This window comes from Oxyura jamaicensis, chromosome 14 (genome assembly GCF_011077185.1).
Source record: "Oxyura jamaicensis isolate SHBP4307 breed ruddy duck chromosome 14, BPBGC_Ojam_1.0, whole genome shotgun sequence".
NCBI classification, from domain to species: domain Eukaryota; kingdom Metazoa; phylum Chordata; class Aves; order Anseriformes; family Anatidae; genus Oxyura; species Oxyura jamaicensis.
In genome coordinates this window covers 10,615,642-10,640,865 of record NC_048906.1, presented here as the reverse complement: position 1 = coordinate 10,640,865, position 25,224 = coordinate 10,615,642, and the positions used below count along the sequence as shown (strand labels likewise).

The following is a 25,224-nucleotide window of genomic DNA, read 5'->3' as shown; positions in this document are numbered from 1 at the left end:
GAATGAAATTAGCATTCCTTTAATCACAGGTTTTCCCATTCTCAGGCATGGAGGAAAAGCACAATTCATTAACAAATGCATCCAATGTAAATTAGTAAACTTCCTCATCTTTCATGTGTTCCCGACATCTTTAAAAATGAGTGTTTGTTTTGTTTCATCTTAGTGAATCCTGAATCTATTAACTGAAAGAGCACACAAGACCCGTTTTTCTCTGTGTCCTCACAGGGGCTGGCCGTACCCGCCAGGCCCCCAGACTGTGGCAGCCTGGCAGAGCTGCTCACTGACCTGAGACTCAGTGCCTCTGGCTGAAATCAGATTCCAAAATCCATCGATGCTTCTGTTTGGATGAAGAAAAAATAGTGCAGCCCACTTCTGATTTATTTCTAGCACAGTTGTAATTTAACATGTTTTTAATTTTGGTATGATCTTTTATTTGACTTGGACTGACAAACAGATTTGCTAAGTAGTGTATTTTTTTTTCTTTTTCCTGTCTTTCTTAGTATCACTGCTCTTCATTTGAGTAACAGCCTGAAAGTATTCATCCTGTTAAAATTTAGGTATTTGCAGCAGGTTGTAGAGTTCTTTGAGATGTCCAACCATGAGGCTTTTTGTTAGTTTCCTGTGAAGCAAAGCCACATTTAATAGGCACAGTCATAGTCTTAATTTATGAAGGTAGCAATCTGGTGAACGCTCTATAAAGGCATTTCTTTAAAATCAACAACAACAAAAGTTCTTTAATCTAGTTTACCTAAAAGTGGCTGTTTGAGTAAAAAGTTGGATAAAGCATTATTTCTATTCTACAAACAGGAACTGAAAGGAATGAACTAACTTAGCTAACATTGTGTGGGAATTCTTGACAGAGTAACTAACTACAGACTAAGTACCAGAGAAGCACCTCCACTATAAGATCTTCTTCTCACCATCTCATTTAATTGAACTTTTTCATGCATCTTTCCAAGAAATAGGATTGTTTTAGCTCTTTTAATAGCAATATCAACTTATGTCATTAATTTTGTGGTTTGGCGTACATGTGAATACGTTAGTACTTTGTAACTTTTGAGTATGCCATAAATTTATAATGGCTGCTTTAATTACAACAAGCCCAATCTGCAAAAAAAACTATATTATTTTTATTTTTTCTGCAGTAAAAAGACTGTAGACCATAGATTTTTTAATTTCCTACACTTGATTGTCTAATTAGCAGTTACTGCCTTTGATATGTGAATGAAGTGTCACTTATGTCTACAGTTATGTGCAATAATATCACGCTTTCTTTAAAAAATCCTCTTACTAAAATTGCAAGTAAATGCATTTTTTGTTCATGATGCTTTCCTGGTTAATATTTAGTAATTGCTTTTTTTATTGGTAAATAGTTTACCAACCATAGTGCTGAAAGTTTTTAGAAAGGCAGTTTGACTGAAGTTTTGCTTATCCTTTTAACTGTAAATATACTCACTGGTTTTCTAAAAGGATTCATAATTATTTTCAAGTATAGTTTGGTGAAACTCATATACCACTGTTTCCATCCATAGACTGTTATATAATAGATACAGTACAGTAGAAATATTTTTATTTAGATCTCAAGCAGATTTTCCATAATTCATGTAAGATTTTAATTATGGGGTTCTTAAATTAATAGATAAATATACTTGGTCCTAAAATATACTGAGCCAAAAATGCAGAGATAAAAATACAAATAATTCTGTTATATCTGCTCCATTTATTTTAGCCTACATATTTCAGCTCTATTAATAAAACATCTCTGCATTTTTTTTTTTTTTTTTAAATTAGCTCAACTGTAAGAAGCTTATTTCAGGAAACTTTTTCTAGTTTACAGTTTCATGTCTAAACAGTAGCAAGCTGTTAGAAGTACAATTCATTGGCTTATGGACAATCCATATCCTCATGGACAATGTCTGCATAGCAGATACGGAAAAGGCACTTTAGGGTCAACTTTAAGATCATTTAATTTCCAGCAGTAGTGCAAAACGCTTGAAGTTGATCCACCTTTCTGATCACCAGAAAAGGTTTTTTATGAGAATATTACAGATGACTGAGACTCTTCTTATGTCTAGTCTTCTTATTGGCTTTATATTTATTTATGTAGAAGAGAAACATATTAAGGATTATTTTGTTGTATCCATAAAAGCTTTACTGACTGGCATGCAGAGGGTTTTGTTTGTTAGCTGTTGAAGGTTATTTGGTGATTGCTGGAAGGAGGGAAAGTAAGAAATGAACTCTTCTAAAATATTTCTGAGCTTTAGCACTGGTGTGAAAACATTTTGTTTCAGTGAATTAGCACTGTATGCTAGAAAAGTACTTGTGGTTTGTAAAAATGACATGCTTTCTGTTCTCTGAAGTTTGATAGAACAGGCTGCTGTTGATTAATACGGGTATCTCGGCTTTTTTAAGTCACAGGGAGCTCGTATCTTCAAAGTTGCCACAGCCCAAAAAGAAGAAGGCTGCTCACATCTTGTTTACATCATAAACTGACAAGAGAATAGTTTCAAGTATTTTAATACTTGTTTCTTTTTTAGTGCATGTATTTTCATATTGTGTTATGTAATATACACAATCTATGTCTTTATCCATATGTAGATATACATCAAGATCCATATGTGGTCTGTAGATTAGTAAGAAAATTTCTGCTGAGGCAAAAATGGCTAGGAAACACAAGATAATCAGATGCGTATTAAGGTAAATGTTACCATTTCATTCAGTCCTTTGTTTCGTGTAGACTGAAAACCTGAGAGAGTTTTCTAACATCTGGGGCAGATTGTCAATCTATACATTCTACTGTACTAATTCCTCCATTAGAAAAGATTGCATATGCTGCTGTGCTCTATATCAAAATCTTCTAGCAGGGGCATTTTATGACCTAATGCAGTTTTGGGCTCAAAAATCAGCAATAGTAAAAAATGAGCTGTTGTTTTAATATAATTGTTTCGACCACTCTGCTTTTATGTTGTGCAAACATCTTAGAATTATTGTTTTATTGTAACAAGTGTTTACTGGGAGTTTTCCAAAGCCAATTGTCACAATTATCTGTTAAATCTTCAGATGATTTGGTTATGGCTTAAATTAGGTTTCACAGTCCAGGTACTACTCTGCAACTTCTTCAGTCAAGAATATTAAGGCAGATGTTTAAATGAACAAGTATTTTGAGGCTTTATCCTTCTAACAGTACCTTAAATACCAAAAGTGACTTAAAAATGAAGTTATGAAAATTTATTAATAGAAAAATCTAAAGCCAGCTTTCTTAGATCCTCAGGAATCATGTCTGAACATGTACGATATAACCTTGATTTCTGAATCTTTGTCAAGGATTTTATAAGAGAATTAGTTTTTGACTAATGACAAATTTTTAAGGTTTATCTGAGAACAGAGGATTTCAGCAAAGATATTCACTAGACAGTTCTCTGACAAGGAAACAGTATCCTCTGCTACTGTGACAACCATGGCTTTGAGCTTGGTCCCAGTCTATGGATGCCTGCTCTTAGGCTGTATTAGAACCCATCCCTTAATGAAGCATATAGCTTGATTTCTCACTATTCCACTATGTTAATCTTCAGTGATGCTACAAATGGGGACCAAAATAATCAACTGTATTCAGTATATAAAAAAAAAAAGGTACCATGGTACCATAATACAGGAGGTAGTAGAAATTTCCCAAAGGGAAAACTGTAAATCACAGGATGAAAAAAATAAAATTATAAAATAATAAAATAGATTTGACTTGATATACTGAGTGGATTTCAGGGTTTGTGCTGTTTCAGGTTCTAATATAGTGCTGACAACATTGAGGTAAACATCACAGTGGTACTGTTGAGAGGAGTGGAAGAACTAGAAGTTGGCATTTGCTGGTGTGAACATAAGCTAGCCTATAAGCTAGCATCTTTTCTAAGGATTTGTTTGCAAGGTAATTTTACCATTAAAACAGATACTACATTTCTGTTTTTTACTGTAAAAATGACTGAATGAGTTTTTCAAAGGCTTCCTTCTCTTTTCTCAGAGCTGTCAGATAGCGCTGTTTTTCTGTTGAGTTTCCATATATGAAGAAATACACCCTGTAGGATTAGAGGGAAAAAAAAGAACAAAACAAAACAAAAACACTATTTAGTAAATTAAAAAAAAAAAAATGTATTTAAGATTAGTAGCACTAAGTGCCTGAAAAGTTGCTATTTGCCTTAAAAAGGTAAGCTGAAAACATCATCTTTTTACTGCAAAGATACTCCAGAATCAGCAACAAAAAGATCTTATATCCATTTTTCCCCCCTCTTTTCTTAAAAAGAAGTAGGCTTACTGAAATTTTGGGATTCAGCCAGGGTGGACTTAGATTTTAGTCAGACACAGAGCAAATATAATGGAGATGTTACTTTCTTATTATTTTTAAAATCTTCCCAGAAGACTATGTATAACAAACTACAATCTGCAATTGTCCTGATTTAGGAAAAAAAAACAACAAAACACACACAAAACCAAAACAAAGCAAAAAGTGAAATATATAAGACTTCAAATCATATATTTGCATGAGGATATCTTATCTTCTACATAGAACAAACTGCCTTTCATAGAATGGACATTTTATTACAGGTGTGTTTCTGTTATTAAGAGACTAAATACCTAGCGGGAAGTAAAAATTATCTTGCAATTACATTCAACATAGTTTGTTTAATATTATAAAGAAGGCTAAACAGGAATTAAAATGTAGCTTAATAAAATCACTATTTGCATTTTGTGCCTTGACTGCCAGAAGTGCACAATTGATATTTCATTTCTTTTAAGACTAAAATTAGACAAAGAACAGTCTTGATTATCACCAGGTTCACTTGCCTCAGAGGCTTTCCAGGTCTGCTTGCCTTGTAGATTTCCAGCTGCCAAACAAAAATTAGCTCTGCATCATACAACACAACGTATCTTGGTTCTACTTCATGCAGTACCCTGGTCAGACAACAGGGATCACTTCAACCCTGCAACGGATGAATAATTGTAACTTGGTTGTTGAAAATATCATACTAAGAATCTGAAGGTAAGTTCACAGGTAAAATCTTCGGGAATGGTCTCATCGATACTGCCTTCTTGGCTACTGTTTAACTCTTTGTTATTTATCTTCCACATCCAACTCCTCTTTGTTTTCTTCCTCAGTTTTCCCTATCATTTGGATTATAGTCCAGTCTTGCTGCTTCCTGTGTTTGTTCTGTTTTGAAGAAGTTGCTAGTTCGGCTTTTTTGGCTTGAGGCCCTGTGTCTGGTCTGGCATTTCCTTTGGACTTGACAGCTTTTCTGTCCTTAATCCACACTTCTCCAGCTTTCTCATCCTTTCCAAAGGTTTTATTACACAGTTTTGGTAAAAAGGCTTCTGCTCCATCAGTAATATGCTCCCTGAGCTGGCACAAATAAGCACTTGCCCTGCAGTCAAGAAACAATATCATGTTTGTAATCTGTTATGATGTACTTCTTTTAATCCAGCTACAAAACATCTTGAGCAAATTGTTTTTAATGATCCTAGAAGTGTGCCTGCCAAATGCCTTTTACACTTGGTGGTCACAGTTGTTCTGGACTTGCAGGGAGTCTAAATTGCATCCTATTTTGTATCAAACCAAGATCAGAGAAGGTTAATGGAAGTTCAGCATTCCTTATTATTACACCATATAAAACAGTAAGGTTTTTCTTTTGACCATTTGAAATGAAGCAGAGATAGCATGGGCTGAAACATATTCAGACTCTTTCTTTTTATTTATTTTTTTAATGTGGGATAAGATGGAACTTAATTGAGACTGTTCTAGTTTTCAGCCTTTGTCAGCTGTGTTAGGGAGTCCAAAAAATATATGTTTCACACAGTATTATTGATGTTTGTGGGCCTTGAATAACAATTCTCTGCAAGCTGATTCAGATAAACTCCTACAACCCTAGGTTAGAGAGCCAGTTCTTATCCATAGTCAGAACACTGTGGGTGGGAGAAAATAACAGTTTTTTACCTTTACTATTTCCTAAAATAAAACCTGGTGAAATTTAAGGGGATGAAAAGTCCTAAAATAGGAAAGGCAGCAATGCAGTTAGAAACACACTCACCTTCTACTCTCTACCCAAGAAGCTGCACCTCCTGGAGAAACGATTTTTAGGTGCCCAAGAAAATGTATGAGACGGAATGGGAAACAGGATGGAACCTCTGGTTGTTTGAACCTGAACCAAGCAGTACCTTAATTACTATAGTTCTAGCCCCCTGCAGCTCCATGCCCCTCTGCAATCAAGCGAGGGGACTATGTTTGTCTTGACAGTTCAGGGAAGACTGTGTAACAGACTGATACAGCTTGTAAAGCTATGAAGCAGTTCTATTTCTGCATTACTTTAGTTGCTGTAGAAGGCTGGAACATTTAAAAGTTGCCTTGTTATTTAGAACAAAGACCACAGCAGATGAGATCTTTTGATTTGCACTGGGATAAGCTGAATAGATAATTGTCTTATAACTATCTATCCTACCAGTGAGAATACATGAAACACTTTGTCTTTAGTATAATCACAGTAAAGAATTAGAGCTACTTATCTCAAAAATCAAATAGAAGAGAAAACCAGAGTTACTGTGAAAACATCATTTCATATTTTCTCACCTGGATCACCAAAGTCTTCACTGTTCTTCTTCTCAATTTCAATCTCATTCCATACTTCTCTCAAAGCTTCCCATTTTAGGTTACTTTCTAGAACCAATTCCCTTTTCAGTTCTGAAACAAAGTAAGATTAAACATAGCAGCTTCTACAGCCAAAATACCCTTCAGAACTTTAAATTAGTGGTTCAATGTCAATAGTGTGATGGTTGTTGGCAAGTACAATGTTCAACAGCCTACATATGTGACTTGTTTTGCTGATGGGGTAGGAGAGCACTCTTACAGAATCATTTAAAAATGGGGAAAAATGCTCTAATGAAGCAAAAAGTTAAAGTATTGACTTGTTCTTCAATTCTGAAACTCTTCAATAGAATATATATATATATATATATTTAAATGGCAACTTCTTATTCCTTCATATAAAATGCAAAAGATTAAGCTGAAATCTATGTAATTCAAGTACAATTCATAAAAGCTCCCCCAATGACCAGCTGAGTAAGCTGAGAAGAACACCTTACTTGTGAATGTTTTATGTTGGTTATTGTAAGCTTTTTGAACTAAGATTATGTCTTAATATATCTCAGCTACCAGATTGAGGTCTAGAGATGTGTAAGATCCTGTAACAAACCACAGCACAAGTAATAACATACAAAATGTTTGAAATTGTGTTATACTCTTAAACTTAAAATTAGGAGCGATCAGTACCATTTTCCTTCTTTATATCACTGTTTCCAGAGACTTTGCCTTTCTGATTCAGTTTCTCATCTGCAACACGATAAACACTTGCCCAAGCATTTACAAACATTGAAGTACTGGAGTCAAGAAACAGCCAACCTAAAAAGAAAAACATTGTTTGACATTTGAAGTGTACACGCTTCAGACATTTCCAATAATAGCCTCAAATCTCTCATCTGGATTACCTGTGCTACCTGCTTACTGTGTAATTACTAGCGTAATAAGAGACAGAAATGTAATGCAAATCTCACGCTGTTAAGTAACAGCAGTTAAGTGGGAAGATGAAAGCATTATCTGTCAATAAAAACCTACGTCCATATGGCTGATTATATAAAACCTAATTAGATACATTCATATGTTTAGGAACGTTAATTAAAAATATAATCATTTCTCTGTTTCATGCATTAACTTGTATGGTTATTCAGCATTTACCTGAATTCTCACCAAAAGCTTTTTCACTTGCTTTCAGTGACTCCAGAAGATTGAGGAAAGTGACACAATCATACTGAGTTAGATACTGCAGCAAAGTATGCTGTATTTTCAAATCCTGGACCAAAGATTTTGTCTTAGCTCCAAGCTGATGCCAGAGAGGATCTAAGTAGTGATGTATTGTCTAGAAATATTAAGTTGGAAAAATTCAGGATGTCAGATTTCTACTACACTAATCAAGTTATAAATGCCCTTTTTTTCATTTACAGGAGATGCCACTTGCTACTCTGTATCCCAACTGGGATTAAAAAATAGCCTAGTGAAGATGTGATGGTGAGACATTTATTTTGACGAGTAACCATTTTTTTCAAAGTTACAATATAGATGCCATTATGTAAATTCATAAATTCAAATACATGCAATTCAACCATTAGCAGCTATATATAATTTAATACTTTCAGTACATATTTTCCTTTCTATATTAAGAAAAAAAAGGTAATATGAATATCAGTTAAAGAAAAAAAAAAGAAAATTCTTATTTTATAGACACTGGCTTGTGCCTCTCTAGTGTTTAGCATTCTTTATTTAGCTAAAGTTGAAAATATTAAAATGTCATTTAATTTTCAAATTAAGATGAGTATGATGCAGATACACAATGTAGAAAGCCAGAGCAATAAAAGCCTCCAGATTTTTTAAAGTACAGAAGGCTTCACATCAACAGTAAATATCAGTTAATAAGTGTTTCGCTGTGATGGCTGAAACCGTAGTTATAAAGAAGTTCATAAAACTAAAGTTACAAACAATTTAAATGTAAAGTAAGCTAAATGGAAGATGAATCCACTTCTACAGATGCAAAGACTGCAGTCTTATGAATGGTCTCATAAAACCATCTGATGATTTCACAATTATGACTGTTCTCATTCTAGGCATATGAGCCTGTAGCTCTGGTGACTGATCCATGGAGAAATACTGCTCTAGATTCCGCGTCATCATTACAAGTAACAAACCTCAAAGGAAAAAACAACAACAATCTCATATGGAAGAAACTGTAATGGGCTCACAAATCCCTTGAAGTCACATGGATCTGCTGGCAGATAATTTAACATCCCCAGCTTTGGATAAGCAGCAGGTCCTTGTTCCAACACAGCCTCTGTAAGCCAATCTGACCACACAGTTACAAAGGTGCCAGCTGATTTTACAAATAAAGTGAGGCATGGAGAAGAACACTACGTCTGAAGAACTCTGCAACTCAATGAGCATTTTCCTTACTTTGCGTTGCACCCCCAGGTGTTTTCATGGCTCAGAAGGCAAGAAGGAAAATTCAGAGAGCTTTGTGTTGTTTATTTCTGAATCTTTGTAATACCAAAAGGTAGAGTTTATAACGTAGAGTGTGAGTACACAAGATGTACATTCTAGACTGGACAGAAAAAAAATAGGTAGACCTCCTGCCTAGGCTTATTCTTCCTCATACTTAATTGTGTAAAATAGCACATTATATTTTTTCTACTCTGCCCCTAGTGACAAGACCTATGGAATAATAAATGCCTTTTGAAAATGGAAGCAAAAGACATCAAACAAAGGCTTCATTATGTACCTTGATAAGCTGACAAACTTGCAATGCATCTAATCTCTATAGCAAGTTTCTTCAATTCAGCATCTAGCCATTGATTTTGATATGTCTTTTGTTTTGCAAACCAGAAAGCTTCTATATGAAAATTATTTTCATTCAACTGCTAACCATTCATGACCAAGTAATGGAGTAGTCTACTGAAAGATGGATAAAACATTCATACGTTTCTCCCACAAAGTCATTTTTTTTCTGGACAGAATAATAATTGCACTCATTTCTGAATATCATCAAGTTTCTCAAGATGTGACTGAATGGACATTGCAGGAGACAGAATTTGTTACAGGCCAGTGAGACTATACTATTTACTACAGCATTTCTATTTGGCCCAAACCACCAGGAGTATTTATGTGTTGCAGTGATAATTTCTTATTTTCATTTAGCTGAATTTAGGAGTTCATGAGCTGTTCATTCACACGTGATTCTTCAGTGATTTTATAAACAGTATTTCTAACACTTAACCTTTTTTTTTCTATGTTCAAGAAACACTATTACAAGCTTCTGTTGGTTTTGTCGTACAATTTAACCCACAGGTAGTACATTTCCAATAGAAACGCATGTTACCCAAGCTTTAAATGAAGCCCCAGGTCTGTAAAAACTGCTGTCACACTGACCTCCAGTGGCATTACCATGAGTATAACAACTCTGTGTTGTTTCAGGCCAGTCATTTAAAAAAAATCTTTAGTGCATTTATTCCATTTATCCACACAAAACCCAAAGATTTTTTTTAAGTTGGAAAAAACAGAATTGACAAGTCTAGTGTCCTTTTGCCTGTTCAATGTTTCAAAGATTTGACATTTTAAAGGTTGAATAAAAGGAAGGAGATATATCTTGTGAAGCAAAAACACATAGTCTTCTACACATTTAGTATTCTGTTGCATTTAAACATTATAAAGATGTTAATATTTATATACAAGTAAAATATTCCTATACTCTCAGACATCTGTTTTACTAGCTCTCCAGGCTGTAAGAGGCTTTCCAGCTTAGACAAGAACATAAAAACAACTGAGGTCAGGAGAAGAGGGGGACCAGAACATTAGAGAACAAGACAATTGGAACATCTTTCATGTGTAACTTCTATACAACAACAAATAAAGTCACAAGCTATGCCCAAAAATCTTTGTGAAGTTTTAACAACATTATTTCATAATATTGCTATTTAGATAGTGTCTGAGATGTTACAAGAAGATAAGTAAGACATTGTTATTTTATTTCATGGGAAAAATCATCAGGACTAATTCATTAATGCAAAAACCAGCAAGTGTGCATGGTTGGTAAATATGCAATCTAAAATCAGATTCAAACACAGGCCATTTACTGGGAGTATTCCGGACACTATTTTCTCAAGTATAATCAGTTATTTTCCTTGGAAAGCAACGCAGCCACTCTGAATTTCCATGTTTCTTACCTCATGGCATAGTTTAACTGCTGATTGTTTTCCAGTTTATTATTGATATCAGAAAGCCATACAGGAACACCTAAAAAGAACGTGGATGTCTTCAAATTGTGTGATTAAATAAAACAAGTTTAGAGTAAAGATGACCATTAAAAAAATGGGTAAGAACTACATATTTGTTCCTTTTACCTCAGTCTTTGTAAAAAAATAAATAATTCTTCAACCTTAACATCAGTCAGGAGAACTCTTTCAGCAGAATTAAGCTTTATGTATTCTCAGGCATAGCTTGACTTCATTAAGCTCTTACCAGTAATGAGGCTTGCAGGAATTCTGTCAGTAAGGAAATCTACCATGAGGATTCGACTTGTTGCAAAGAGAACTCCTCCTAGCGTGTAAAATTCATAGTGAGCGTTACTTGCAACCTCACTGGTAACGTGCCGAGGAAGATGAACAACTCCGTCTGACCTCAGTTGATCAGTAAAATACTCCTAAAACAAATGCAGTAAAACCACAACAGACAGCTGATGAAATGGATATGAAATGGATACAAAAAGAATTGCAATTTGGCCTATTTCATTAGGTTTGCAGAGCTGTCCACAACCACATAAAAACATGACAGTGTAAGATACTAGATGAGGAAGTCAGAATTATAGTGATGTTTTATTATTAGACATACTTCGTTAAGTTTCAAACCCTTTCAGGTGACTTAAAAACGTAAGTATTTTTGATAGCAGTTAGACAATATTTAAGAAAGTACAAGCCACTGCCACTCGATGGATCTTAGCTACCCTGAAAATTTTATCTTGTGTTTTTCACAGTATTTTAACGACTCTTTTTTCAGGAGCAGGCAATACTAACTTACCGCCCGAGAAGTGACAAGGGCCCGTCGCGGCCCGCCAAACCACCGCGGATTAGCCCCCAGCCGCCAAACGCCATCTCCAAGGCGGCAGCAGCCGGCGGGCAGCCTCTGCTCCGGCGCGGGCAGCCGCCTCCATCCCTCCTCCTTCTCCCCTCACCTCCTCGGCGGGACTCTTGTTCTGCACTAGGCTGGCGGACCCGCTGTAGAGGCGGAGGAGGCTCGGCAGCAGCCGGCCAATGCCGAACCCGCGGGCGCACACTCCCGGCCCGTCCTGGTGGAAGAGGCCCGGGCAGCTCCACCCCCCGTGCTCCAGCAGCGCCGCCATCGCCGCCGGCCCCAACCCGCCACAGCAGCGCCTGCGCCCGGCCTCGCCGCGGCTGAGGGAGCGGCGCCCTCAGGCGGCTGGAGGCGCTGCCTCGTCTTGTAGTTGAGGGTCTTCTGAGGGCAGGGGTCAGGTACGGAGGTAATTTTTTTTTTTTTTTTTTTTTAATTACAAATGGTTTATTTTTAATCATTGAGTAGCGGCATTTCTTAACCGAGGAAGCTGGATGAACCGAGCCTGCGCTCCGCCATGAGGCAGCAGCACCTCAGCGGGCAGCGTCCCGCTGAGAGGAGACCCAGGCCTGCTCCCAGAACGGCTGCCAAGGCATAAATATAAAATAGAATGATAAACCCGGACGTTTTCTGGGCCTGACACAGGGCAGACGGGTACTGCTTTGGTTGGGCCACGTGCTAGCACATTTAGCTGTTGAATGTGGTCATTTAATATAGGATGTTTTCAAATTATTTTAGAAGTCGTGCATTTTAACAGGCAAACATTCAGGGCAAAGAAGAAAAAATGTTTAAAAATGGACATAAATTAATAAAATATTGGGACCATTCTTGAGTTTTTTTTTCACAAACTTGTGCCATTTCAGGTATGTTGGTACCTCAACAATTTTTTCTTTATAAATTGGGTCGCATCATCAACTCTTGTACCAAGTACCATAATTTGGTTCACATTTTTAGCTGGCTGGTACTCAGCTCTCTGATGTTCACATTTAAACTTATTTTAGACTACAAAGTCAGAAAAATAGTATTTTTACTTTGGCAATATTTCATTTTTGTGATTTCCATGCCTTCAGTCAGGAGGTGCACTTGGTGATCCTCATGGGTCCCTTCCAAGTCAGGATGTTCTATGATTTTACTGCCCAAAACATTTACACAAAAAACGATGATTATTATTAACATTTATTACTATTTTTGGATATTGTATGAAAAGTTGTTGTCCAATAAGGCTGCTACTTTGAAGACTTACAATACTCTGTAGATGTCCATAGAATTTAGGAGCCAACCATTTCCTTAACCTAACGTTTCTTACCTGAATTAGAAACAGTGATTTTTAAGCAGTCTAAATAAAATGGAATAATTCAGGCAATTTAGTAGCCCTTCCGCCCCCCCATACTGTGTGTATATATATATGTATGTATGTATGCATGTATTTACTTTGGCTAAATGTAGTACTAATGTAAAATTGTTGTGAGATGTACTTCTGCTTATATATTCATTAACCAGTAGAGGGCTGTCATTTGTCAGGGTTATATTGGGAAAGCAGAACTTAGACTTAAGAAGTCTTGTGGTCCTTCCTCCCTTCCTTCGTGAAACAGAGTAATATTAAAAAAAGTCTTCATGAAAACACAAGAAATAAGTTGTACAGGGACACGATAAATAAAATGCTAAGAATTAGAAGTGATGTATAACTTTTAAGTTGGTAATAGCAGGTTAGGAGAACAATATATTCAGTATTCAACAATGATGGCTTATTTTTAATTTTAAACAAAACTTATATATAGGCAGTAAACATTATGAATAACTGTAGGAAGTCCATGCCATATAAAATGGTTTGTATTTTATTTATAAAAATAAAAACAAACTATAGGTTACTTTCAGGCTGATAAATGGTTGGTACAGCCTGTTACCAGCCTCACAGGAATGAAATATACTTGCACATTTTAACAATGCATCAGCTGACCTATTTACTTCATAATATTAATGCTATATGAGAGGCAGATTAATTGTATGGTAGAGCAATAGAACAAATCATTGGACGTAGGCTTATTACTTGTTTCAGTCATTAATATAATCAAAAATATTAGTATGAATCTTCTTTGTACAATATGCTTTTGACAACCAATTGTTTTTAAAATTTTAATTTTGACAAGTTATTATTAATCATTACTAGAGAAGAAAACGATGCAAGAACCGTGACTAAGTCATTAATCTATTCATCTGTGTAATGACAACAGCCTTGTCTGAAAACTACTGACAGTTCTTGTGCATTATGTTAACAAACCTTTGTTACTTACAATGTAAAGAGCTGAGAACTCCCTTTGAGAACAAAATGAGTATTTAGATAACTTCTGTAAAGCTTACTTTACGTTTTTTAAAACATTGTCATTTTGTTTTCTGTCCTGTTGTATTTAAGAAAAGTTCAGTATTTTCAGCTATGAAAGCATGGTGAGATTTCCCATTTTGTGGATTTTTCAGTGTATATTTGGCCTGGTCTGTAGTTTGGATTTTAGCCTGATCGACCCCTTTATCTACTGAAAAAAATCTCTAACTGGTTTAGGGGGTGTTTTAGGCCTCGGTTGTGCTATCCAACTAATAAGACTATAGTCAATTTCTTTGAAATGGCCTAAAAAATTGTTGCATTTCACAATTTCCCACAGAACCAACTTCATCATAAATAAAATCTACTATATTTATTTATCTAAAATCTTACATACAGTTTGATGCATTAACTCTGATTAGGTTTATCAACTATCCCCTAAACTCACTGGCTGATGAATTTTAAGAGATTAACAGCCCTAGTCCTGGTGTTTGCTACCTTGCATCATTACCTCACGGAATATATCTTTGTTCTTCTTCATTTTTTAGTAAAAATAATCATAGAATCATAGAATCATAGAATATCCTGAGTTGGAAGGGACCCTTAAGGATCATCAAGTCCAACTCTTGACACCGCACAGGTCTACCCAAAAGTTCAGACCATGTGACTAAGTGCACAGTCCAATCTCTTCTTAAATTCAGACAGGCTCGGTGCAGTGACAACTTCCCTGGGGAGCCTGTTCCAGTGTGCAACCACCCTCTCTGTGAAGAACCCCCTCCTGATGTCAAGCCTAAATTTCCCCTGCCTCAGCTTAACCCCGTTCCCGCGGGTCCTGTCACTGGTGTTAATGGAGAAAAGGTCTCCTGTCTCTCGACACCCCCTTACGAGGAAGTTGTAGACTGTGATGAGGTCTCCTCTCAGCCTCCTCTTCTCCAGGCTGAACAGGCCCAGTGACCTCAGCCGTTCTTCGTACGTCTTCCCCTCCAGGCCTATCACCATCTTCGTAGCCCTCCTCTGGACACTCTCCAACAGTTTCATGTCCTTTTTATACTGTGGTGCCCAGAACTGCACACAGTACTCGAGGTGAGGCTGCACCAGCGCAGAGCAGAGCGGGACAATCACCTCCCTTGACCTACTAGCGATGCCGTGCTTGATGCACCCCAGGACACGGTTGGCCCTCCTGGCTGCCAGGGCACACTGCTGGCTCATATTCAACTTGCTGTCTACCACGACCCCCAGATCCCTCTCTTCTAGGCTGCTCTCCAGTGTCTCATCGCCCAGTCTGTACGTGCAGCCAGGGTTTCCCCATCCCAGGTGCAGGACCCGGCACTTGCTCTTATTGAACTTCATACGGTTGGTGATCGCCCAGCTCTCCAACCTATCCAGATCCCTCTGCAAGGCCTTTCCACCCTCATTCGAGTCCACGACTCCTCCAAGTTTGGTGTCATCAGCAAACTTGCTCAAAATACCTTCTATTCCTACATCCAGATCGTTTATAAAAATATTGAAAAGTACCGGCCCTAAAATGGAGCCTTGAGGGACCCCACTAGTGACCGCCCGCCAGCCTGACACAGCCCCATTTACCGTAACCCTTTGGGCCCTGCCCGTTAGCCAATTGCTCACCCATTGTATGATGTTTTTATTTAGCTGTATGGTGGACATTTTGTCCAGTAGGATCCTATGGGAGACCGTGTCAAAATGATCTGCTGGAGCTCATAATTATAAAGATAAGACTGTGAAGCAAAATTCTCTAAATCAATGCATGGTTTTATTATCCAGGTTACCAAGGAAATATATTTAGTTTTTTAAAAAAGCTACGAACAAATTTATTTTCTGAGGAAAACAAAAAAAAATATAAATACTGATATTTATCTGTACATATAAAATTACATTCAAAATTGAAAAAAAATCAGTGTTTTGGAGAGTTATTATAAGCCATCTTATAGCCACATGTCTTCATATTCTATAGAACATTTACTTCTAAGGTGGGCACTTTCTATAATTTGTGATGGACTGAAATAGAATTTTCTCCAGCAGTCTACATACAGAACATTCTTTACAGATTAAAAAACAAACAAACAAAAACTTTCCCCCATAAAAGAAAATCCTCTCTCTCTCTCTCTCTTTTTTTTTTTTTTTTTTAAATGAGGGTATTGTACAAACTAAATGTGACATGCTGCTTTTGCTGGCTTATACGTGACCACCAGTTAAAGAACTGATCTGTGTGTGGTCTGATAGGGAACATGAGTAAGGGAAGTTAGGTTCTCATCCCAGATTGGCTTTGCATGGACTGAGACCCTAGAATTACCAACTCCTTCCCCTGAATTCCCCTCTTAAGTGTAATTGCCATACAAGAACAGCAACAAACACTTTACTTTGTCTTAAGTAAACTCAGAATTAAACTTAAGCAGCTGTTAAAGATTTCCAGTGCTTTTTTTTAAAATCCATGATTGCAAAGCTAAATTAAAAGCTATAAAGATACATGGAGTTTGTAATAAGCACCTGAACAGTCTTAATTTTGATTTTTTTTCTCCACACGTGCATCTTATATAAATAGTGACCATGTAGAATATTCCACTTAAATAGTTTCTGTATATAAAAGTCGTGAAATACGTTGAGGTTTCCTTATTGTAGCAATATATATCAGTGACAGATCTAGTGTATTAATGTGCTATATGCACTTCTGTGGTATGTTTGTAAGGGTGATCATATTCACTTGGAAGTGTTTAGCTGTTCATCTCATACAAGTACTTTCACTGATTAACTACTTTGGTACTAGCAAAAGAAGCAGTTGGTGATTCAATGGGGAGCGTTTTATTGTGGCTGGATGTAGAGGGTGTAGATGTGTTCTCACAGCTGTGGCCAGCGTAGATTTGTGGTACAGCAGTGGCAATGCGAATCTGGCATTGCCATTTTAGTTGAAGATTTTATGTTTCCTGAGCCCTAAGTGAAAAAAGGTTGGAAAAACATTATCTGAGTGCTACAGGAAGTTGTTATTTGTGAAAAGAAATGGTCTTGCAATGTTATTACTTAAAAAATGTTTGTCTGAATTGCAGATATATATCACAAATAGTTGAAATGTGCAGTTCAATGAGTATTCATCGTTCTGATTCCAACAGAATAGCTATAAAATGCAGGGATTAGAACATAAAAATTACCCTAACTCACAAACCAAATATTTTATTAGATTGCTATTTTGCTAAAGAGATGTCAAAATATCTTGCGAAGGAACAAAGCTAAGGTCCTGCTGATGCAGAGCCCTGACAAGCATGTATTTAGGCACCAGGAAGCAGCTCCAGAGCCACACAGTGCCTCAGCCCATCACTGCCGTCATTCCCCGTGGGGAAAGGAGTCACGTGCGTTCCTTCCAAAGCACAGCCACTTTGTGGGCAGAGCGGGATGAGTAACTGCTTTAAAAGCTGCAATCCCAAACACGTGCTTGCTATGTAAGTAGAGATACCTTTGCATAGACGGTGGTAGCATCCTGCAGGCAAAGCACAAGAAAAGACAAAATTATAACTGCACCTAAGTTTTTCTGTTAAAATATCATTACCTTAGAAGTTAATATGAAGTTATCGGTTTTATACAGACATTTTTCCTGAGGCCTATTATCAGATTTACTGTTTCTCCCATACAGAAGTATTTGACCAAGGAAACACACTAATATAGCTATTAGAAACCTTTTCATATTAATTTGAAAATTGTAAATGTGGAATTAATGTCGTTTTACATTTCTAATTAGAATGCTTGTATCCTGTTGCTGAAATGGGATATTGCTGCTGATGTAGGATCCCATCTGTAATAATTTCCTTAACCCTTGAGTGGCTGCATACTGCAGGCTCTTCCCTGAAGGAACCTTCTGATTCTCTCTGTGGGGCAGATTCACACCTATGTAACTTCTTGTCTTTTAAAGAGAACCTAAAGCTAACGTGATGAAAACTTTTCTGATATATGGAATTTTCCATTTCTCTGAGCATTTGGTTATAGAAGACACATGGCAAAGGCAGCAATTACAGCTTTTACAGTGTTGCACAAACATAGACAGCTCTAGTCTGAAGCCTTCCCATATGATTTCATTTTGGGGAGATTTGTTAGGGCTTGTTCTAGGACAAAGGGAAAGCTCTTTTTTCCCTCTTGGAACTATGGACTAAACTCTGTATTAACTGTATTAAGCCTTTTTAAATTAGAGTCTGGTCTAAGTAGACAACAGACGACACTTTTTCACTTCCTTTATAAAAGCTATATCAAGCACCAAAACTGAAGAGAAATCAGAATCACCAACAGCCTTTACTGATGTCTCGAAATCAGATAGAGTGAATTTCACCATTGCAGAGAGGGCTTCTTACCATTTCACTGCTGAGCTGCTGCTCATGTAGACTTTTTGCAAACATTTCTGTCTGATTTGGGGACCTTATCACTGTCAGAGTCTAGAGTGAGACGTGTTTCAATGAGGCAGTGATGGTTGTATAGCGGAGCTGTTCATATTCAGAGCGCAGCCAGCTGCAGAGCTCTGGTGGTGAAGCCGTCAGTTCTTTTATGGATTTCTTGCCCAAGGTGCAAAACATACCAGCATTAGGATTAGAAGTTAGGAGTTTGGAGTATGTTGTTATATAGGTTGAAACAATATGAGCTTTCATTTTAAAACAGATGAACTCTGGTAGTTATGGCTGTTCTATTGCTATGTGCAAGAGAAAAACTGAATTTACTATCCAAGGGTGCATATCTCCTTCCGGGGTTCTTTAGTTCAGCAGAAGCACTAAGTCACCTTAATTTAGATTACTGCTTTCTAGGAAGAGAGATTTAGATTTCTCAACAGAGAAAAAGGCTCATTCCTGTTTTGACTGTGCCACGTAAAACAGGACTTGTAAATAAGTTGGATGGCCATCTGCCCAGCTGACCTATGCCAGTGAAATAAGGAGGGTGGTTAACAGCTTAAGGAAAGAAAAACTAAGCATCCAAATCAAAACATGAGGTATAGATGCTTGGCAGTACAACATCACTGTTTTCTTAGAATGTTTTCATTTGGGGCAGTTGAAAGTGAGAAACAATGCTACCTCCTGTCAGTGTTACAGAGTTCAGGGAGTGTATTACTGTCTCTTCCCTTTGTTTCAGTGATTGTTGGCTTTTATATCCTAGTCTGAATGAATTGGATTTCCGAGAAACACATCAAGAAAAGGAACCTTCTCATTAGTAATAAGTACCTGGAACATCTCAGCATTTATGAGCTTGAATGAATTTCCTGGGATTCATCATGCAATACAAAAGTTGAAATTGGGAGCTACATCTTTACTTGCATTTCAGATCAATAAGTCTTTTTCACTCTTTGCTTTCAGTAACTCTATCCAAAAAGTTAGATTTATACCAAATTATCATACCTCTCAGAATACTTAGTAAGATTGCATTATGAATCTGTGATCTGTTCTATTTTTAATGACATTTTGAATTCAATTCAAAGTAGAGAGGAAACTGTTGGCTTATGTTTTTCGGAGCCTGTAGGAAACCATTAATTATGAAGCAGCAATAATCAGTTCATAGTTAAGACTGAAGCTGGCTCCTTTGTTTAGACCTGAATAAGTTAATTGCCTCTCCTGAGCACCAAGAGTTCTCTGAATCACTTTTAAACTTCATGTTAGTCAGATAAAATATTTTACAAATACAACACTCAAAAATCTCATCTGACTTTTGAACATTTTCCTACTTCCTTGAAAGTGTAAGACCTGCCCCCATCATTTCATTCTTTTGCTAAGAAAACAAGTACATGGCTTTAAAGCTATAATCTTTGTATGCTAATGAGGAATTATGCAATAACAAACTTTGTGGTATGCGAGACTCAAACCATGCTCCAGCCAGGAAAGTGAACAGAATTCTAAATAAAATTAAGTCCACATAAGTAAAGATACTATCGAAGAGGTATGGATTAATTGATTATTGATAAAACTGCAGTTTAAACCAGCAACATAAGCATAACATAAGAGACAGAACTAGAGTACACAGGGCTTTGTTAAAGAAGTCTGCAGAGATCTGAGGCAGCCTTCTGAGAAAGAAAAACAAAACAAAACAAAACAAAATTTTCAGGTCCAGAAAAAAAACAACAAAGAGATAAAGTAGGAAGCTACCCCTAATGCTGGTACAAGATCAACCACAACTGCATTTTTGTCTTTGATGTATTTGATAGAGGTACACATTTCTTGCTTTTTTCTTTCTTTTCTTTTCTTTTCTTTTCTTTTCTTTTCTTTTCTTTTCTTTCATCCTCCCCCCAAGGAAGTCTACAGTGTAGAAAGCAGTAGAAAGACTTCTTGGATCCTGGGTTTGAACAGAAATATGCTCTATGCAGGAAGATATGTGCTTCTAGCATGATATCTCATGATATTTTGATCCATTCCTTCAGATTTTCCATTGCTGCCTTTCATTTTCCAACTCTCAGGCTTTTTGGGTATTCCCCTCTGGCATCGCAGAACTTCGTGGTGTAATCCCAGTCTGTCTTTCCTATGCATTTCCTATGATTGCTTTGGTCTGACTTTTTCTTTTCCAAGATGTAGGAGCCTTGCTTAAGTGTATTAATTTGTTTGGACAATAAAGGTATATTTATTAATCTAATTGGCTCTATGCTAGAGCAAGAAGTTTACTTTTCTTTTTTATTCTATTATTCTATCAAGAATAAACACTACATATTTCTTTTCTTTTGGACATTTTGAGCAATACCAATATTTTTATATATTAGTCAACAAACTTTGATGATGATATCCCAGGGAAGGGTTTTAGAGAAGCAAAATCATTATCCTTGCTTTACATTGGACAATTGCTATCCAAAATGCTGTGATGATGTGACATGATTATGGCAACGTTCTGCCACTTCACATTCATGAAAAAAAATGATGGATTAAAACTAAACCAAGTGACATTATGTGAGAATAATTATTGTTTGTCTTCTGATCACCAGAATAACACTAGCATAAAATTTGCATCATGTGCTTTGCTTGACAAACTGTGCATGTTTGCTCACCTCTGGCTAGACGTGTGACTGACAGCAGTGTGGAAATCAGGTGTTCCCTGGAGGTTCTTTGGTTGCTAGCACTTAGAACACTACAACTAAAAGAAGGTAGAAAAGGCAAAATGAAGTGTGCTGAAAAAGCGAATGTGACATGACATCAGGTACAAGTTAACTGAAGATGTAACTTTGCTCCTCCTAGAGTGAGCTTATATCCCAACCTGAAAAAATATTTGGTAGGCAAATTAATTTATATTACCATGGGCCAACGAGAGCCATGGGCCCAAAATAAGTAAGGGTGTACGTCATTAAAAAAATCATAATTGCACAAATATGGGTGTGCAGAATTTGCTAATAAAGTCCCTTCTTTAAAAGCATAAGTTAGTGCTTATCAACAATGTTAACAGCATATTACTGTAAACCTTAAATAAATCCAAGTGTTTGTGGACTTTAGCTTTATAAGACTGTGATAAGATCTATCTTAAAAATGAAAAGTGAGCAGTTAGTGTTTGAAATGCAGCAGACTTCCGCAATAACAATTGGGATGATATTCTTTCTTTACATAAATTTTAGGTACATAATTTCTATACCTAAAAAGAATAAATGCTAGTTCATCAGAAATAACAAATCTTTTCACCATCGTTCAGAGTAGTACTTATATGCATATTGCATTTGCTAGTTTTATTCAACGGATCAACATGAAAAGTGTTGCAGTGACACTCAGAAATAGGGGCTGAGGCTGACAGGAACAATTGTGAGATCCCCTCTGCTTTGCCAGCAGGCAGGATACTGCAAGGAAGTGAGATGAAACGATGGAAATATTGTGGGCTACTCATTAATACCTTCATGGTGTACAAATACAATAGAATAAGCTGAGAATATTTCATATAAAAGAAATGAAATCAAGGCCATTACTTATGATCTCTGACACCTTGTCCTTGCTACCTGACCCCACTATCTGCATGCTCGAAGCTTGAACATGAACGGCAGGGCTTGAATAGAGTTACACCAGGTTTTTCAGTTCTACAGGGAAAGGCGGGTTGCAATTGTGATTTGCCTAAGGAAAGAGCATCCTTTTTGGCAGTACTGGTAGGGGCCGTTTGGGAAACCCAGGCAGAAAGGGACACTGCAGGGCTTGCCCACCTCAATATCCTCCCCAAAGAGCTGGAAAGATGGGAGGGGGTGAAGGCTTTTCCTACACAGTGCTTTGATTTTCTCTTGCATTTTGAACTTTGAAGTCTTAGGCATTATTACATTTTCTTTTGCTGTCATTGTATCATGATGTGCCTCTGATACTTAAAGGTTGAATTCCTGGAGATGGTTTCCATAGCAATTACAACTTTGAATATTCATGGCACTGCTTGCTCATTGTCTCAGTTTTTCCAAGGACTGTTGTTTACCAGATGGATGGCGGATGTTAAAACTTTATTAAGGAGCTCCAAGGGGAATTTGCTGAGATTTTTTTAAAATGAGAGTGGCTGTTTTAATCATGGCTTTGCTATGTTTGCCCAAAACATAGTGAATAATTTGGCAATTTTAAAAATACTATTATCTCCCCCACCTGTGTATACCCCAGTGGAGCATATAGGTGTGCCACAGCCAATTCAGTTCAGAAGGTGTTGCCAGCATGCAAATCTATCACAAACTAGGCTGAGGGTGGTTGACATGTGTGGACATGCTTCGTTTTGCTGTTCTTCAGAGCGAGCCCCTTGGAGTGAGAAGTGCCGTAGCTTGCAGGTGGCAGCTGTAAAGCCCTGCTCTGTGTTTATGAGCTGACTCACAGCATAGGATCAAGGGCAGTCTGGGATCTTCAAACTCTACTGCATTATAAAATAATGTATAGCAATATAGAAATTAAAAAGCAAATACCGATAAGTAGATTAGATCTATTCTCTGCTAGATTTTGCCTTTGAATGATCTACTGACAGAATTTCTGGGTTGTGACAAAAATTCTCCTTTATGTCTGTTGTATACATGATATATAAGCATCATCTTCTACATGGTACTGTAGTGATATAATAACAGTGAATTGTTCTGGACAGTGACTTTTACAAAGAAGAAAAGCACACGTAAGTTGGCAGTTCAATTAATTCAGCACTGCAGTTCACTGGGAAGTTACGGAAACGAGCAGAAGAGCATGTATCATGCATGGAAGCTATTCGAGTTCTTTGTCACAAATAAATGTCTGTCTTGACACTTTTCACACTTTGTCAAATTTAGTTCAGTGGATCAGTTGTATTACTTGCTGCCTCTTGGCAGATCTGGTGCTGCAGAATCTTGCCCCGTTCGTTTATTAAGAAATGAACTCAGATGAACACTTTTTCAAACATTCCTGGGACAGGTATACTAAATTTTCTGTGGATTTTCTTAAAGTTTTATTCCTAGAAGTTTGAGAAGCTAATATTGTCTTAGATCTCTGTAGAATTCCTGCTGCAGGTTGTCAGCACTTTTGAATGTGAGCACTTGCTTTCAGCAGACGTTTTAGACAAGAACTAAGAGATGAATTCTAGATTCCGCTACCAGATACGCCTAGTGACAGCCTGTTCTTTATAGCTTCACAGCCACATTAGCTTAAAGAAAGATGTTGGAACCCTCCAATTGTACCTAGATTTCTGTCTATTTTCTTACTGGGAAGTGATAAACAATGAAAGGGAGTTTATCTGTTGGAATGTGTGCAGTTAAAGGACTGAAAAATTACATTTGGAAACTATTTTCTTCATATTGGACTCCGAAGAGAAGGCTTATATCAGTGTTTAGAGAACGAGATCTGGGACATTGCTGCAATATTGTGTTGCCACCTACTGCTATCCTTTCTCTTAGAGAATACTGAAAACGGTATCTTTAAAATTGCTTTATAGATTTTATTTTTATTTGTTTAGGTGTAGCAGTTTGCCTTTTTTTTTTTTTTTTAACAGTAGTTGACTAGGATTTATTTGATGTAATTTAAAAACATCCATGATAACACATATATAAACAGAGAGTTTTATTGTGATACATAACACAAGAAAATCTGTATTGTTATAAATTTTAATAGTGACCCTGGGGCATATGAAGCCAAGAACATATATAAATATTGTAAAAGCTTGGTTTACTGTAAAGAAGCTTCACATACAATCTTTTTTTCTTGCATCATTTTTTGAAGTGATATTTCTTTGCAATCCTCTTTTTATAGCATCACGAACTCAAGGTTCTGACACTAAAACACCTTGAACACCTTTATACACTCTTATTCTCTTCTTAGTTAAGCAAATATATTTTCAATTATTTTTAATGTTGCCGAACAATAGTATGCTGGCTGAAATGTAGATTACACTGAAGGTTAACTAGGCTAATGTTAAGAGAACCCAACTTCCTTCAGTCTTTCCCACAGACAAAGACTTCCAGAATGTAGAAGAGGGAGTCTGGTCTTGGTAATTCTGACATTGAAAAAGATTTTTCCTTTTTTTTTCTGTATTTAATAGGGTGCATAAATATTCCTAGTTCAACAGGACATGTTCATTTTAAACCAAGCAGACATTTTATTTCTGGATTTAGGAGTTGTGTTCATGTGTTACTATTTCTGAATTTATTTATCTGATATAAAACTCAGTATCAATATCAACCTACTCCTTCATTTGAGAGCTCAGGTTATCATTTAGGTTCCAAGTATATATACCTCAACCCTAAATAAATTTACCTGTGTAAAATATTTAGTGCCTCTGTATACACACATCTAGAAAAATGAGGGTGGATCTGCAAGATACTTTTACAAATCTATAAAACCCCTGTTGATTCAGCTTCAATTTTTTTGTTCCCCTAATGAAAGGAAACCTCCTCAGAATGGGTAGTTACAATACTGCCAGAGAAAGGCCCAGTATCAATCTGTGATGGTTTATCCTTGGCCCTCTGTTGCTTGCTAAGTCAAATTAGACCAACCAGTTCAGTCTTTAATATACGTAGGGGCTTTGGTGTTTGTTGTACTTTTGTTTCTTTAGCTTTATTTTAGTTTAATTTAACTGAAAGTCTTACTTCTTGTTTTTGGATAAAGTTGTGGAGATGTAGCCATCCTAGGAAGGGGGGAGAAGAGTAAGATCTGTAAGAAAGAAGAGATATAGCTAAAATTCACAGGGAATGCTAACACTTTGAATGTGGCAATGTACATTGGGCAGAGCCTTTGATTTAAAATATTTTGAAAGAGGTTTGGAAAATATTCTTGATCTAACTTTTTAGCCTTTGAAGCGT

At 36.7% G+C, this 25,224-nt stretch overlaps 1 protein-coding gene and 1 long non-coding RNA gene across 2 annotated transcripts in view; one reads left to right on the top strand and one right to left on the bottom strand.

The window, feature by feature from the left end:
- Window positions 1–4,496: 4,496 nt before the first annotated feature.
- LOC118174459 (DNA repair endonuclease XPF-like) lies at window positions 4,497–11,128 on the bottom strand (the record flags this gene model as incomplete). The annotated part of the gene is made up of 5 exons (XM_035339809.1): window positions 4,497–5,408; window positions 6,608–6,718; window positions 7,307–7,435; window positions 7,769–7,949; window positions 11,096–11,128. Coding segments are annotated over 5 exons (648 nt in total), but the record flags the coding sequence as incomplete, so codon positions are not given.
- Window positions 11,129–11,969: 841 nt separating this feature from the next.
- LOC118174306 overlaps window positions 11,970–25,224 on the top strand; it is a 160,164-nt gene continuing 146,909 nt past the window's right edge. The window contains exon 1 of the long non-coding RNA XR_004754607.1: window positions 11,970–12,102. This is a non-coding gene — a long non-coding RNA (uncharacterized LOC118174306). The remainder of the gene's footprint in view (window positions 12,103–25,224) is intronic.